The sequence below is a fragment of the Stegostoma tigrinum genome, chromosome 33 (assembly GCF_030684315.1).
Source record: "Stegostoma tigrinum isolate sSteTig4 chromosome 33, sSteTig4.hap1, whole genome shotgun sequence".
In the NCBI taxonomy this organism is placed as follows: Eukaryota; Metazoa; Chordata; class Chondrichthyes; order Orectolobiformes; family Stegostomatidae; genus Stegostoma; species Stegostoma tigrinum.
In genome coordinates, this window is record NC_081386.1 from 16,400,637 (window position 1) to 16,417,764 (window position 17,128).

The 17,128-nt window shown below is 40.3% G+C and overlaps 1 protein-coding gene across 6 annotated transcripts in view; it reads left to right on the plus strand.

Annotated features, from left to right (window-relative positions):
- The window catches only part of tcf12 (transcription factor 12), a 283,602-nt gene that overhangs the window by 106,086 nt on the left and 160,388 nt on the right, over positions 1–17,128 (plus strand). For all 6 annotated transcript variants that reach the window (XM_048562540.2, XM_048562541.2, XM_048562538.2 and 3 more), the window contains one exon: positions 11,575–11,639. In XM_048562540.2, coding sequence (XP_048418497.2) covers positions 11,575–11,639 — 65 coding nt within the window. The remainder of the gene's footprint in view (positions 1–11,574; positions 11,640–17,128) is intronic.

The window sequence follows — 17,128 nt, forward strand, 5'->3', positions numbered from 1 at the left end:
GTTAATGTTGGGTGTAAGGAGAAACCTGAGAAACTATAGACCTGTGAGTCTGACATCGGTAGTGGGTAGTTGTTGGAGGGGATTCTGAGAGATAGGATTTATATGTGTTTGGAGAAACAAGGACTGATTAGAGATCGTAGACATAGGGGGGAAATTGTATCGTGATAGACAATGTTCATGTGGACGTTAGTCAAGCCTTTGACAAGGTTTTCACATGGTAGACTGATTAGTAAATCAGATCACATGGGATTCAGGGAGAGCTTGCCAATTGGATATAAAATTGACGTAACAGTAGGAGACAGAGGATGGTATGGAGGGTTGTTTTTTTGGATTGGACGCCTGTGACCAGCAGTATTCCACAGGGATTGGTGCTGGGTCTAGTCTTGTTTGTCATTTATATAACTACTTTAGATGAGAATTTAAGAGGCATGGTTAGCAAGTTTGCAGATGACACCAAAACTGGCATTACAGTTGACACTGAAAAAGGTTATCTAAGATTACAAAGGGAAGTTGATTCATTGTGCCAATGGGCTGAGCAGTGGCAAATGGAGTTTGAGTTGGATAAATGTGAGGTGTTCCATTTCACAAAGCCAGCAAGGGCAGGACTTGTACACTTGATAGTAGGGCCCTGGGTAGTGTTGTCCAACAGACAGACCTAGTGGTTCAGGTTCAGGTTTCTTGAAATTTGTGTCACAGGCAGACAGGGTGGTTAGGAAGGTGTTTAACACACTTGCCTTCATTGCACAGCCCTTTGAGTATAGTAGTTGGGGCATGATGTTGAGATTGTACTGCACATTGGCGAGGCAGTTTTAGAGTGCAGTTCTGGTCACCTTGCTATTGGAAAGATTTTATTAAATTGAAGAGGGTTCAGATAAGATTTACGAGAACATTACAAGGACTGGAGAGGTGGCATGGTGGCTCAGTGGTTAACACTGCTCCCTCACAGCGCAAGGGATCTGGGTTTGATTCCTGCCTCAAGTGACTGTCTATGTGGAATTTGCACATTCTCTCCATGTCTGTGTGAGTTTTTGTCAGGTGGTCTGACTTCCTCCCACAGTCCACAGATGTGCCGATTAGGTGGATTGGCCATGCTAAATTGACCATTGTGTCCAGGCATTTGCAGGCTAGGTGTGTTAGCCATGGGGATTGCGGGGGTAGGGGGTGGGTTGAGATGGGGTGCTCTTCGGAGGGTTGGTGTGAACTCAATGGGCCAAATGGCCTGCTTCCACACTCGGGATTCAATGATTCTGTGGTGAGTTTGCAGTATAAGGATGGGCTGGGACTTTTTTCACTGCAACATAGGAGGTTGAGTGGTGACATTATGGAGGTTTATAAAATACATAAGGATCATAGATAAGGTGGATTGCAAAAGTCTTTTCGCTGGGGTAGGGGAGTTCAAAATTAGAAGGCATAATTTTACGGTGAAAGGAGAAAGATTTAAAAGGGATATGGGGGCAATTTTTTCATAGAGACGATGGTTCATAAGTGGAATGAAGTATCAGAGGAATTGGTAGGTACAGGTATGGTTACAACATTTAAAATAAATTTGGATAGGTACATGAATAGGAAAGATTTAGAGGAATATGGGCCAGACACAGGCAAATGGGACTAGTTTAGTTTGGGAAACTTGATTGGCATGGACAAGTCGGACTGAAGGGTCTGTTTCAGTGCTGTGTGACTCTATGACTCTATAATTCTGAAATTAAATGCCTCTTTGCTAAGCATTCAAAATTGTTCTACATTTACGCAGTCTTAAATAGCATCTATATCACACTGTGATATGGTAGCACATAGTCGTTATCTTTTCACAGAGGAAAATTGTACATGTTTAGGAAGATGATTCATTTTAAGATCGTTTCCCTTTAGTGACAGCATGTTGACAAGCAAATACAAGGTACTAAATCAGTTATACCACATAATTTGGTGCTATACATGTAATTAAGCAAAGTATGATTTCTGAAAGAAAAATTTGAAAATGGTGAGGCTTCTTGCTGGCTTTTGAAACACAAGATATGTCGTGAGCATGAAGAATTCTTTGCTCATGTCAGCCAAATAATTGGTAAAGTATTTAATATATTGGTAATTATTGTAATTGTGGGCAAAATCTAACCTTTTCATTGCATTTGCTGTACTTTACTGTAAACTTTGAAAAGAGCAGCTATGCAAGTGCTTAACTGTTTAAAAGAATGTACTTTACCCCTTTAATTTTAAATCGTTTTTTATTTTAAAACTCTTGTCTCAGCCAACCAAGCTGCTTGCTGAGGGGAAAGGGAAGTTCAGCTCTTCAGGTCTTATCCATGTGAATTTGTTTCCCAGAGATGCACAGTTTGGGTTGCTCCTCTGATTTTTCTTTCGCTTGCTGTGAACAGGCATCTGAAGCCTACTTGCTGTGTGCTATTTCTCATTTATGTGCCATTCCTCTGTGATACTACTGGAAAATAGTATCTGGTTCCTCATGCACAGTGATAGCATTCAACTTAGCTCACCACCATCTTTCTTGACCCCTCATCTGTCTGATGTGCCATATTGCTTGTTAAAATTTCAGTACTGGATGAGCAGAAATTTTCTCCAGGTGAGAAACAAAATAAAACAAAAGCTGTAGTCTTTGTTTCCTGCTACAAACTGTTTTGTAGATATGGGGTCTATCCTGTCCCTTAGTCACTGCCTGAGAGTGAAACCAGATTGTTCAAAACATTTTGTTGTCATTGAGACTGAAATTAGCTCTGACCATAAATGTGCTTTATCACTGTGAATGTCTACCTCTAACTTTGTATCATTGCTTGACCCTACCCCTCATCTGCTGCTGCAGGCCTCTCCCGTAGCTTTATTACCATTGGACTGTTCCATTGCTCTCTTGACTGACAATCCATTTTGCAATCTGCAGCAACTTTGAATTCTTTCAAAGCATTAATGTGTCACCCCCTGCAGTTGCAGAACGGATTGGTGGCCAATTTCAAAACTGAGTTGACTGTCAGATTTAGGTCCCTTTAACTAAAGGCAAGTAGTATTGTAAAACTCTGCTTTTTTAATTCTTCTCCTTTCGGTAAAGAAGTTCACATTTTCTCCGCCACAGTTTTGCCTGTCCACTCAACCTTTCTGTTTCTGCCAGCATCCTTGTCGTAATCTGTTCACAGCATACTTTGATCTGATGAAGGGTCTAGGCCCGAAACGTCAGCTTTTGTGCTCCTGAGATGCTGCTTATCCTGCTGTGTTCATCCAGATTCACACTTTGTTATCTGTACTTTCCTCCCTAGCTTTGTTTCATCTACGAACTTAGTTACCATGCCATCGCTGTCCTCATTTCAGTCATTAATGTAAATTGTAAACAGCTGAGGAATCCATTCATTATATGGTGCCAATCCAAAAGATGACCAATTTTATGTATAATCTCTTAGTTCTGGTAATCAGACAATCTTTTACCGATGCATGTATGTTGCCTGCTACATGGGCTACTTTATACAGTAATAATCGCTAGCTGCAACCTCTAAAGTCCGAGAAGGAAGTTTGTCATTATTTGGGAGACCTCTCTGTCTTGTAGCTCGGTGCTGCTTGCCTGGTGGCTCTAATTCCGCCAGGTTCCTCTTTCTTTTCTACCTTGATTTACAACTTTTACTGGATTGAATTTTGTATCCTGTATAGTGAAGACTGAAGAAAAACATTTGTTCATTTTATCTGCAATTTCCTGATTATCTACTTCTAACTTCACGCTGTTATTGTTCAAAGTAAGAACACTCACTTTCCTTCTTAAACATCTATAGAAACGCTTGCTATTTGTTTCACACTTAAAGCTAGCTTCCTTTCATTCTCTTAATATCTTTCTCCTGATTAATGTATCAGTTGATCGACATCATTCTTTATATTTTGTGCAAACATCTAACCTGCTGCTCATCTTTGTATGTTTATGTATATTATCTTTAAATTTGATGCTTTGCTTAACTACTTTAGTTAACCATGGATGGTGTGTCCTTCCCATGGAACTTTTCTCTTTAGTAGAAATGTACTTATTTTGAGTATTCCGATGTATCTCATTAAATGTCTCCCATTGTTTCACTATTGATCTTTTTGCTAGCCAATTATTTTCATTCACTTCAACTATCTTGCCTTTCAATCCTACTTTTTTCTTATTAAAGAGTGAAATACTGGTCTTCGACCCGATCTTTCCCTTTCAAACTTGATATAAAATTCAGATCTAATGTAGTTGCTGCTACCTAGGGATGCCTTTACTCTGAGGTAATTTAGTCCTGTCAGATACAGAATACCAATTTTTCTGGTATAACCTGCTGTCTGGTTGGTTTGAGGGCCTGCTGTTCTTGCACAATATCTCAAAAGCATTCTATGAGCTCCACAGTTAGGCTACAAGCCAATCTGATTTTTTCCAGTTTACATTTAGATTAATATCACCATGGATTATTGTCGTCTGTTCATCATTAGCACCCAGTATTGCTTCTTGTATACAGTGTAGCTTAGTGACTCATGTTTGCTGTGAAATTGAAGAAATATTGCATTTAATTTTGGTTCAGGCGTCTCAGAGAGACCATAAGCCACGGGACCATTGAGTCTGCTCTGCCATTCTGTGAGGTCATGACTGATTTGATAATTCTCAACTCCACTTTCCTACCTTTCTCCCATAAATCTTGATTCCCTTACTGGCTAAATTCTGCTTGTCTCGACTTTGAATGCACTTAGTGCCAAGCTTTTACAGCTGTCTGTGGTAAAACCAAAATCCCAGAAATTCAGTACCATTTGAGAGAAGATATTCTCCTCTTCTTTGTCTTAAATGGGTGACCCTTATTCTGACATTATGCCTGCTGGTACTAGATTATCCGACAAGGGGAAACAAACTTAGTCTCTAATCTGTCAAGTCCCCTAAGAAACGTCAGTATTTCATTAAGATTGCCTCTCAGTCTTCTAAGCTCCAATGAGTACAGGGCCAACCAATTCAACTTCTCCTCAACAGATAGACCTGCTATACCTGGGATCAGCCTTGTTGACTTTCTCTGACTGCCTCCAATGTCAATATATCTTCCTTTATATAAGGAGCAAAAACCTATTCATGTTATTCTAGATGTGGTCTGACTAGTGTCTTATATTGCAATGTTTTAACAAAACCTCCCTCCTTTGATTCTTCATTCACTTCGAAGTAAAAACATTCCATATATCTTCCCTGTTAGCTGCCGAACTTGAATGCTAGTTTTTTGTAATTTATGCGCAAAGATTTCTGATACCAGCTGAAGGAAAAAGCACCTAGTGAATGTGCAGAAATCCACTAGATCCAAACCAGGACCGGCATCGCAGGCCTGAGCAGAAATCTTGCCAACTCTTCACTCGTTCTGTTTACAAGGAATAGTGTCAATTTGAATCCTTTTCTGATGTTTGAAATGGAATCTTTCCCATCTTTTTTGAGTAAATAAAGTTCATGTTTATCTTTGTTTAATAATCCTTTTTTGTGTTATGAAAGTACACTGATAGATTCATGGTTATTTTCAGGATCTGATCTCCGATTTGAAATAGAAAATAATTTTGATTCTAAAAAGTCCAGTTTCAATCCAAGGTCTTTCTTGACAAGCAGTAATATCATTTGGAATCTTAACAACATACTCAATGGTATTTCAAGTACATTTGCCTAATTGTGTTGATATTAGCCTTAAGAATCCTGAATGGATTTTAAAGTGTTCTACCAGAGTAGTTGTCATCATTTTCTGCGTTTCTGTTGGAGACATGTCGAACACAGAAATGAGATTAGATTAGATTAGATTCCCTACAGTATGGAAACAGGCCCTTTGGCCCAACAAGTCAATACCGCCCCTTGATAGATGATAAATAATTGCATGGCTAGTCATGAGGAAACAACTTGTTGACCGCAGGCAGGTATTGTAGGATTGGTCAGGTGCACAGACAAGTGAAAGATGGAATTCAGCTTGGGAAAATGCAAGGTTATGCATTTGGGGAGGTCATATAGAGCACATACAGTAATTGGAAGGATATTCAGATGCAGAAAGGAAAATGAAGGATTGTGAAGTGCATGACCACAGATCTCTGAAGGTATGAAAATAGGTTGATAAAGTGCTTAAGAAGGCATGTGCAGTACCAGGCTTTATTAGCTTAGACTTAAACTATAAGAGCAGGGAGGTTATGGTGGAGCTGCGTGAAACACTGGTTAGGTCTCGACTTGAAATGTGCAGTTCTGGTCACCTCATTACGGAAAGAATTGCAGTCAAAAGTACAGAGGAACTCTGTGAACATATTATCAATTTAGGAAAATTGCAGCAAGAAGGTAAGATTGGATAGGCTGAGGTTTTTTACTTGAAACAAAAGAGGCTGGTAGATTTATTTGAGATTTAAAAGATTGTGGGGGGATCTGGATCGAATTGCTGAGATGGATCTGTTTTTGTTGGCAAATGGTGCAATGACAAGAGGTCACAATTTAAAATGTTTGGTAGAACAACAAGAGGGGAAATGAAGAAAAATGTTTTTGCCCAAGGTGTGGTAGGGACCTTGAACTGATTGCCTAAAAGGGGTCATACAGGCAGGAATTGTGATGTCATTTGAAAAGTTTATGGATATGAATCTGAAGTCCTGTGATCTTCAGAGATCTGACCAAGTGCTGGAAAGTGGGACTAGGCCGGTGGCTGTTTTTCTGCCTTTCCAACCATGATTGACAGAATGATCACATCCTTTGCTGTGAATTCTTGTGTTTTCTATATGTTCTAAATCTCTGAAGAGAAAGCATAAGCAAGGTATGACTAATGAGTAGGGCAGGAGCAGTATGTGAATTCCTCCTTGGGAGAACTACCATGGGCACAAGGCATCAAAAGCCATTTTCTGTCTCTGAGTTATCCTGTGATTCCTGGGTATGATGACCTGATAGCAGGTATCAAAATGTGTTGGATCAATAGAGTGATGGTAGTGATATTCCCTGACTCTGTATTTTACTTTGTTCATGGGATGTGGGCATTCCTAGTCAGGCTAGAATGTGTTTCCCATCTGTAACAGCCCTGGAGAATGTCTTGACATGCTGCTTCTTGGGGCACTGCAGCCTTTAGGATAAAGTGATATCCACAATGCTGCCAGGAAGGCAGTTGCAGGATTTTGATGCAGTGACTGTGAAGGACAGGCAAGGCAGTTCCAATTCAGGATGGTGCGTAATTTAGAAGGGAATTTGCAGATACTGGTGTTGTCGGGCATATATTGCCCTTGTTCTTCTTGGTATAGAAGTCACAGGTTTGGTAGATGCTGTTGAATGAGCATTGGTGAATTATAGCAATGCATCTTACAGATGGTACACACTGCTGCTGCTGTGTCGATGATGAACAGAGTGCACATTCAAGGTTGTGTTTGGATGCCAGTCAAGCAGGCTGTTTTGTGCTGGATTTTGTCAAACAACTTGAGTGTCATTGAAATTGCAGTCATTCAAGTAAGTGGAGAGTATTCAGATGTTGCTGATTGTGCCTTAGAAGTGTCAGTGTTCATACAGAGTTCTCAGCTTCATTGATCAGGGCATAAAGTAAAAGAGCAAGGAGGTGATGCTGAATTTGTACGAGGCATTTGTTAGACATCAGCTGGAATGTTGTGTACAGTTGTGGCTGCCACATTATAAGAAAGATGTGGATGCATTGAACAAAATGCAGGAGTGATTGACAAGAATGGTTCCAGGAATGGAAAATTTCACTTATGAAGATAGAATGAAATTGAAATTGGCCTTCTTAGAGAGAAGAAGGCTGAGAGGTGATTTGATCAAGGTTTTCAAAATCATGTATGGCTGAACAGACTGATTTGGGAGAGGTTGTTTTGGCTGTTAAGAGGGCATAGATGTAAGATGATGTAAGAAATGCCCTGTTCATACAGAGTAGTTAGGAGATTGATTGCACTGCTGGAAGTGTGGTAGAGGCAGGCTCAGTTGAAGCAGTCACGGGGTGTTAGGTTTTTTTGGAAAGTAATGGTGTGCAGTGATATGAGACAAGACAGGCAGGGAGGAGATTGGTACTAGATAATAGAGTTAATGCAGGCACATTGGGTCACATGGTCTCCTTTACACTTTAATTCTGAGAATTTTATGGTGGTGGTGATGGTGTCTCTTTGGTTTCTTAACATGAGGCACCCTGTGGTCTAACTTGTCAGCCTACGCTGCTAGTGAAAGACAACAAAAAACTGCAGATGCTGGAATCCAAGGTAGACAGACAGGGTGCTGGAAGAACACAAAGCCAGGCAGCATCTGAAGAAATGGAGCAGTCAACAATTTGGGTATTACTCTTCTTTAGGACTGTGGAAGTAGGGGGAGCTGGTGATAAAGAGACGGGGTTAGGATTGGAGGTGGAACGGTGGTGATAGCGAACTAGTCCTCACCCTCAATAACTTGGCCTTGAATTCTTCCCACTTTCCCCAAATCCAGAGGGTTGCCATTGGTATTTATATCGACCCGAGCTATGACTGCCTATTTGTCGATTGTGTCAAACAGTCCTTCATCAGTAGGTACACTGGTACTGTTCCCCAACTGTTCTGCTGTTATATTAATGACTGCATCGGTGCTGTATCCTGCACCAAGGCGAAACTGGAGCAGTTTATCGACTTTGCTAACAACACAAACCCCACCCTCAAATTCACTTGGTCTCGGACACCTCCCGTTCTTGACAGCTCCATTTCCATTTCTGGTGACAGTTTGCAGACTGACATTTAGTTTCAACTTACAGACTCCCATTGCTACCTAGACGACACTGCCTCCCACTCAGTACCCTGCAGAAACACCATGCCATTTTCCCAATTCCTCTATCTCTGTTGCATCTGCTCTGACAAGGAGATGTTCTGCTCCCAAGCATCCCAGACGTCCGCCTTTTTCAAACAATGATCTTGCCGTGCCCCCCCCCCCGACTTCTGTCATTCAGATCACCCACCACCGTGCCCTTTCAATTCCCCACTCCACAGCTCTCAACCAGCCTCCCCTCCAAACATAATAAAGACAGTTCTGAGGAAGGGTCACCAGACCCGAAAAAACGTTAACTGTTTTCTTCTTCACAGATGCTGCCAGACTCGCTGTGCTTTTCTAGCAACTTTGTTTTTGTTCTTGCTTTACAGCATCTGCAGTTCTTTTGGTTTTTATAGTAAAGATAAGAGTCCCTCTTGTCCTCACGTTTTACCCCACCAGCCTCCGTACCAAAGGTATCACCCTCAAACACTACCATTAACTCCAATTAGACTTCACCACCTGGAACATCTTCCGCTCCACACCCCTTTCTGCTTTCTGCAAGGACCGTTCCCTTCGCCACTCATATAGTTCGCGCCACACTCACCACCAACCACTCCAACCCGCCCAGTATCTTCCCCTGTAACCGTAAAAGATGCAACACCTGCCCGCACGCCACCTCCGTCACCTCTATTCAGAGCTCTAAACAGTTCTTCAAAGTGAGAAAGAGCTTCATCTGCATCTCCGCCAACGTACTCGATTGCATCCAGTGCTCTTGATGTGGCCTTCTGTACAGTGGTGAGACCAAGGGTAGACTAAGCGATTGTTTTGCTGAGCATCTTTGCCTGGCTTAATCTCCCAGTCACCGCCCATTTCAACCCCACCCCCACCCCCACCCTCACCCCCCGACATGCCGGTCCTCAGCCTCCTTCAGTATTGCAGCAACTGAAAAGCCGATTCGAAGAACATTACCTTTTTTTTTGCTTGGGCACCCTACAGCCTGGAGGACTCAACATTGAGTTCTGCAATTTCAAATGACCTTCCCACCCATTGTCTGGCTCCCTTTCCAGCCCCATCTCCTCCCTTCCATTCCACCTTCTGACCCTCCCTTGCAGCTACCAGCCGGATTCATCCCTCCCATCGACCAACCAGGTGGTACTTATTAGAAGTGTCCACCTAATACCACCAATCCGCCTCCACCTCCCCCTTTATCTGCAGCTCCCCCTCCCCTCATGTTCAGCCCTGAAGAAGGGTAATATCTGAAACGTTGACTGCCGTTTGCTTTCTGATGCTACCTGGCTTGCAGTGTTCTTCCAACCTCTTGTTAACTAAGCTGCTAGTAAGCTGTGCTGTAAAGAATTCACAATTCGTAAACCAGGAAGTAAGAAGCACTGTCTGTCTTTCATTTTCAATCATTTTGTACAGACCATAAAGTTTGATTATAAATGGGATTACACAAGCTGCTGAAGTTATAATTTTAAATATGACAGTTTTTCAAAAAAGCCACAGAGAAATTTGGCATTTTACAAATCTAAAATTCATTTTTCGGCATCAGAAAATAATTTAACGGTAATTATGACTTCAACTGAGTTGCATCTTATTTTCAACAATACATAACTTTTCCATGTAGTCATGGTAAATACGAACATGTTCACCATGATTATAACCTCAAAACCTAGGCCATTGTTGCTTAAAAATGAATGCTCTAAGCTGAATTTAAAAAGGTATGTCGAATTACTTTGTAAATAACATTCCTAGACCATTGCAAATTACTTTAAATTTAAGTGATAGCGACTGTGATTTCCTTCTGGGCTTAAAGATGATTGAATTCTTTTCAGTTCAGGGTATAAATGTGAAACATTATCTTGTTTATTCATTTTGGCTATGAAAAAAACTATTCTACTTTCTAGTATACTTGGAAAGGACGTAATGAAGTAATTATTAAATGAAGTAAAGTGAGTGAATTGTAGGTTGCAATTTATATTGCATTATGTTGAAACGTTCAACAATGTTGTTTTAAATGCCAACATTTCTTAAAAAAGTCAGTTTCCAGTACCTTCACATTGCAGTTTTAAAATGTTGAAATCATTTAGTCAAAAACTGTAAGCAGCTTCATGATGAACAATGAAGCTCTTGAATACTTAGAACTGTAACAGTTTGTGTTGAGCTTTTCTTAGGAGTTCAGGATGTCTTCTTGTGGCTGAGCAAATTTCAAGTACTGTACCTTTATTAAATGGGTTTTATTATCTGTGGCAGGATATGTGACACTGTTTACTCAACAGTTTACTAAAACTGCAGGCAAAAGTTGTTTTGGACCTGAAAGTGATAAGTATTGCAGTGCGGTTTGTTCCCTGTTTGTTTTTGTGGATCTGGATTATTTTATGTGATGAATAATTGGTTAGCTGGTGTTTCATTGCATGCGTAAGCAGGGTTAACACCTTAAAGATAAAGGTGCAAGAAAGTGCCAGCATTTATCTTTTGTGCCTTTGTCAAGTATTGAACACATCTGGCAGAATTTCAGAGCAATGAATTTAACTGCAGCCACTGTTATGAAGGCAAACTTGAAAGTCTGTCGTTGTTGAGCAAGCCTCTTACATGGTATATAAATGGATAATTAGATATTCTGTGTTTTAAAAAAGAGATTTTGACGAGAACTTATTTTACCTGTATCTCATTAAAAAAATTATACTTAGCCATTGAATAGCTATTTAATTATTTTACTGTAGGATTGTCATTTGTCATGAAGTTTGCATTTTGGTATCATTATTCAGTGCTGTGCATCAAGAACTCAGGCATGTCAAAAGATGCATGTACTTCGTTTCCTAGCCTGTAACTGTAGGACAACTTTGTATTCTAATTGTATGAAGTCCTGAAATCGATTTTTTTTTTGTTTTTAGGAAAAGTTTCGGAAAGAGGGGCCCTTCCACCTTATGGTAGAGACCCAGGAATTCCAGTATGTCAAGTAAGTTTCCCACTTCTTCTGATCTGCATTTGACAATGGTGCATGGTCATATTCTATGTAGTCTTGAAGGATGTATGGTTTTAAGCAGGTACAGTGAAACTTTAAAAACTGAATGTAAATATCCTTTTAATCTAATTTTACCTTAAATCAGTTGTGTCTTACCTGCCCAAGGCAAAGGAAAATGCTGATGTTCATGTGGAAATGTTGTGCTTCTTACTGTCTCAGCATAATTTTCAACTAGTTATTTCATCAATTGTTTTGAGGAAAAGTATTCTAATAGATCAAAATACATATGACTATTTCAGCTAGATGAACATAGCATACCAGGTATGGAGGTTAGTGCTGTTTTGCGATGATTTCTTTAAGCTGTGCAGCTATACAGCAACACCAAAATCAAGCCCTGCACAAGTTGGTGCCGTTTAAAATAGTGTGTGTGAGGTTGCAGCAGACAAATTGAAGGGGTACACAAGGAAATCACCATGCATTGTATGCAGGAAAAAGAGCATTGGTGTCTTGTCGTCATTTTTTGTCTGGTTTCAATCCCATCCAAATTTGCATTTTGATGCATAGGTTGTGTTGTTATTCTGAACAGTGCATTTGTGGATGTGTATCCTGTTTTGATATTTATCATAATTAGTCACATTTCATCATGTAGCCATATTTATATTTGCCTGAACGTTTTCATGGTATATGAGGTGTTCAAGAGAAGTGTTGAGACAGTAGCAGTTTAAAAGAATAAGAGGTGATCTCATTGAAACATATAGAATTCTTAAGCACAGATAGCAGCCCTTCAGCCCATCATGTCCAAGCCAGTCATCAAACATCCATCTGTTCTAGTCCCTTTTTCCAACACTAGGCCCATAGTCTTGTATACTATGGTCGTCAAATGTTCGTCTGAACAGTTCTTAAGTGTTTGGCAGGTTTCTACCTCTACTACCCTTATAGGCAGTGTCCCAGTTAGCACCAACCCTTTGGTGAAATTCTTTTTTTTCTCAAATCCCTTCTAACACTTATGTTCCTTCCATTAAAACAATGCCTTTTGGTTTTTGAATCCTTACTAAGGGGAAAAATTTCTCCCTTTCAACTGTGTCTATGCCCTTCATAATTTTGTGCACTTTAATCACATCAGTCTTCAGTTTAAGCAGAACAACCCCAGCCTATCTCGTCTCTTCCGCAGCTGATTTGTTCCAGGCTAGTGAACAACCTGATGAATGTCTTCTGTACTCTCTCTAGTGCAGTCACTTTCAAAGATGTGATGACCAGAATTGTACACAGTACTGTGTTATGTAACTAATGTTTTATAAATAGCTCCATCATAAACTTCTTGTAAGTGTATTCAGTCCTTGCTTAATAAAGGTGTTTCGTATGCTTTCTTAACTACCTTATCTATCTGTCCTACTACTTTCAAGGATCTGTTGATGTGCACTGTAAAGTCCCTCTGAACTTTTGTGCTTTCTAATGTTTAAGCATTTGATGTGTGCTGCTTTGCCTTGTTAGTCCTCCTGAAATGCATCACCTCACACCTTTCTAGGATTAAATTCAATGTGCCACTGTTCACCCATCAATGTTGCCCTGAGTCTAAGACTTTTCTCCTCATTATTTACCACACCACCAATTTTCCTGTCATCTGCAAAGTTATTGGTCATATCTTTTACATTCATGTCTTGATTATTACTGTACAGAATAAACAGCAAAGGACTTAGCACTGAACCCTGTAGTACATCACTAGACATAGGCATTCGGTCACCCTTTGACAATGACCTTGTACTTCTTGCCTTTGCCCTTAAGCCAGTTTTGGATCCAATTTGCCCTGGATTCCATGGGCTCTTGGCTTCTTTCCCAGTCTGCCATGCAAAACCTTGTCAGAAGTCTTACTGAAGTCCATGTTTTGCTTCTTCAACTTGCTTCATGAGCCTTTCTGTAAAGAGTTGCTCAAAGTGTAGTGTGCTAGTAAATAGGAATTTTATCGTTACTTTGCGTTAACTTTTATGCTGCTTTTGTTTTGAATTAAATTACTTCTTGAAAGGTTGTTAGAAATTTTCCAAATTACATCATGGTTCACATACTCAGCTATAATTCAGAAATATCCATTAATTGTAAAATGTTTTGGAAAGTCAATATATAAATGCCAGTTTTTCAATGCAGTATGTTTTCTGCATTGCAGCAATAGTTAAATCATAGGTTTTAAATGTATTCTGCAGAGACATCAAAAATAGACTCATTGTTGTAAATTGAGGTTATGCTATCTCTTAGAAGTTGATGATTTGTTGTCTGGGATCCTCAAGTATGGTTACCAAAACCATTTCCCTTCAAAAAATTGACATTAGGTATTCAAGCTTGCATTGCTGTGCAAAACCCAGCTCTCTGGGAAAACATTTCTCTGTAGCCTTTCCCTCTGAGTCCCTATTTGAAGGGATTTTGTCTGTTGAATTTACCTTGTGGCAGATACTACAGATAAAAGTGCCTGTGTTTCTTCAAAGATCTTATTAAAATATGCTTGTGTTGTCGAAATGTTTCTGTAGTTGAAGATACTCTGCTTGTTAGCTTAGTTCCCAAGATACCAAGTCCACTCGTTTTGTGTAAAAATCTTCTATTTGGCTTGCCTTTTCTAACACACAAGTTTAAACTTTTGCCCACTTTTCTCATGGTCAAATTGCCTTTATGGATTTAGTTATTTCCTTTCACAACTCTTAAAGTTTTAGCAAGGTAATTTGAAAGCCACCTTTGCAAAGAAAATCTGCCTAATTTCATTCAATTTTCACTTTTAAGGCTGAATATTAATCTTCCTATACCTACTTTGGAACATGTATTATGAAATATCTTGCATAGCAATCAAATTTGAAATCGCACGCTCTATATCTGTGAAAGAAACTACTGGATGGGACAGCTTAATGATTCAGCTGTTATATAACGAAGATCTCTTTTTCCTTATTCTCATATTGTATGACTGATTCTTCTCTTCAAGATATATTTTTGGTTGTTTTCCGTACTGATTTACTTTAGATTCATAGAGTCATGGAATCATTTAGGGCAGTAAAAGCTGTTCGGCCCATTGAGTCTGCGCTGTCAAAAACCACTCTAAATCTATGCTAGTCTCACTTTGCAACATTTGGCTTACAGCCCTAAATATTATGACATTTCACCTGCTGCTCCAAGCACCTTTTTAAAGGTTATAAAGTTTCCTATCTCAACTACCCTCCCAGGCAGTGCATTGTAGATTGCCACCATGCTCTGTGTGAAAAATAGTTTCCTCAAATCCTCTCTAGTCCTCCAGCCTATACCTTAAAACATGCCCCTTATAATTGGCCCTTTAACTAAGGGGGAAGAGTTGCTTTCTATCCACCCTGGCCATGCCCTTGTATGTCTCAGTCAGGTCTCCTTTCAGCTTTGTCTGCTCTGAAGAAAACATTCTCGTATATCCAGCGTTTCTCCATAGCTAAACTGTTCCATCCCAGGCAATGTCCCAATGAATCACTTATGCAGACCCTCCAGTGCAACTACATTCCTTCCTATAGACCAATGACCAGAATTGCACAGAGTTCTCCAGCTGTGGCCCATAGTCCTGTACACCTCCAACATAATCTCCCTGATCTTAAAAGCTGCCATGGCTGATAAATGTAACTGTCCCTTCATAGCTGCCCTTTAAAATTAAGTACACATGGAGTCGATGGTCGAGTGGAATCATTACTAGACTTTAATTTAGACCAAGCTCGTCATCTAGGGATCCAGGTTCGAATCCTACCATGGCAGGTGGTGGAATTTGTATTCAATAAACATCTGATATTGAAGTCTAACAATGACCATTGTTGAAAAGCCCAACTGGTTTACTAATGTCATTTAGGAAAAGAAACTGCCATTCTTACCTAGTCTGGCCTACATGTAACCCCAGAACCTCAGCAATGTGGTTGACTTAAAATAGTTAGGGATGGGCAGTAAATGTTGGCCTGGCCAGTGATGTCCTCATCCTGTGAATGAATTTTAAAAAACCTATTAACCTGTTCTGCCCAGAGAGATCTGCAGACAAGCACTCTAAGATCCCGGTGTTCCTCTGAATTTCCTCATGCCTTGCCATTCATTGAGTACTCCTTTGTCTTAATACTTCTTCAAAAACGCATCATCTCACATTTACTAGGGTTAAATGCCATCTCTCACTGATCTGCCCACCTGACTAAGCCATCAATATCTTGGTAGACTAAGATCTTCTTCCACACTGTCAACACCAAACCAATCTTCATGTCATCAGCAAACTTATAATCATAACTACCACATCCACACGTACACCTGCTCCCTGTGCCACACACATACATAAACATTTTTTTCTATATCATTTTACCCAGCACTGTTCCCTGTGATATACTATTAGACTCCAGCCTCCAGTCACGCAGAAGGTCTTCTACCTCCACTCTGTTTCCAACCACAAAGCATGTAATTGACTCTTCCACCCTGGGGATAAAGCTTTGACTGTCCACTGTGTCCACGCCCTTCATAATCTTGTAGACTTCTATCAGGTCACCTCTCAACCTCTGTCATTCCAGTGACAACAACCCAAATTTCTCTAACCTCTCCTGAAAGCTAATGCCCTCTGCACCAGACGACTGGTAAATCTTTTCTTGTACCCTCTTCAAAGGCATGATATCCTTCTGGTAGTGTGGTGACCAGAATTGAACACATTATTCCAAATGCAGCCTCACTGAGATTCAATAAAGTTGCAACATTACCTGCCAATTTTTAAACTCTGCGCTCCGGCCAATGAAGGCAAACATACTGAATGCCTTGTTGATTATCTTCTGTACCTGCGCTGCCACTATCAGTGACCTGTGTTCCTGTACACCTAGATCCCTCTGCCTATCAGTACTCTTAAGGGTTCGGCCACTTACTGCGTTTTTTCCATCTGGATTAGACCTTCCGAAATGCATTACCTCACAATTTTCCGGATTAAACTCCACTTGCCATCTCTTCTGCCCAAGTCACTACCTGATCTACATCCTGCTCTGACGGTCCTCAACGCTCTCCACAATTCCACTACATTTGTGTCATCTGCAAACTTATTCTTTTTGGCTAGCTCGCAATATCTCTTGTTATCCAGGATTCCCTAAAGTTGTCATACTTATCCTTCATCCTTAAAGGAACATGCTGGTCCTGAGTACCTATCAACTTACATTTGAAAGCCTCTCACGTACAAGATGTTAATTTGCCTTCAAACATCTGCCTCCAATCTACATTCTTCAGTTCCTGCCTGATATTGGTGTAATTAGCCTTCTCCCAATTTAGCACCTTCACCTGACAACTACACCTGTCTTTATCAGTCAATACCTTAAAGCTAACTAAATTGTGATCACTGCTCCTGAACTGCTCCCCTACTGAGACGACGACCACCTGGCCAGGCTCATTGCTCAATACCAGGTCCAGTATGGCCCCTTTCCTAGTTGGACTATCTACATATTGTTTCAAGAAGCCCTCCTGGATGCTCTTTATAAACTTTGCCCCAT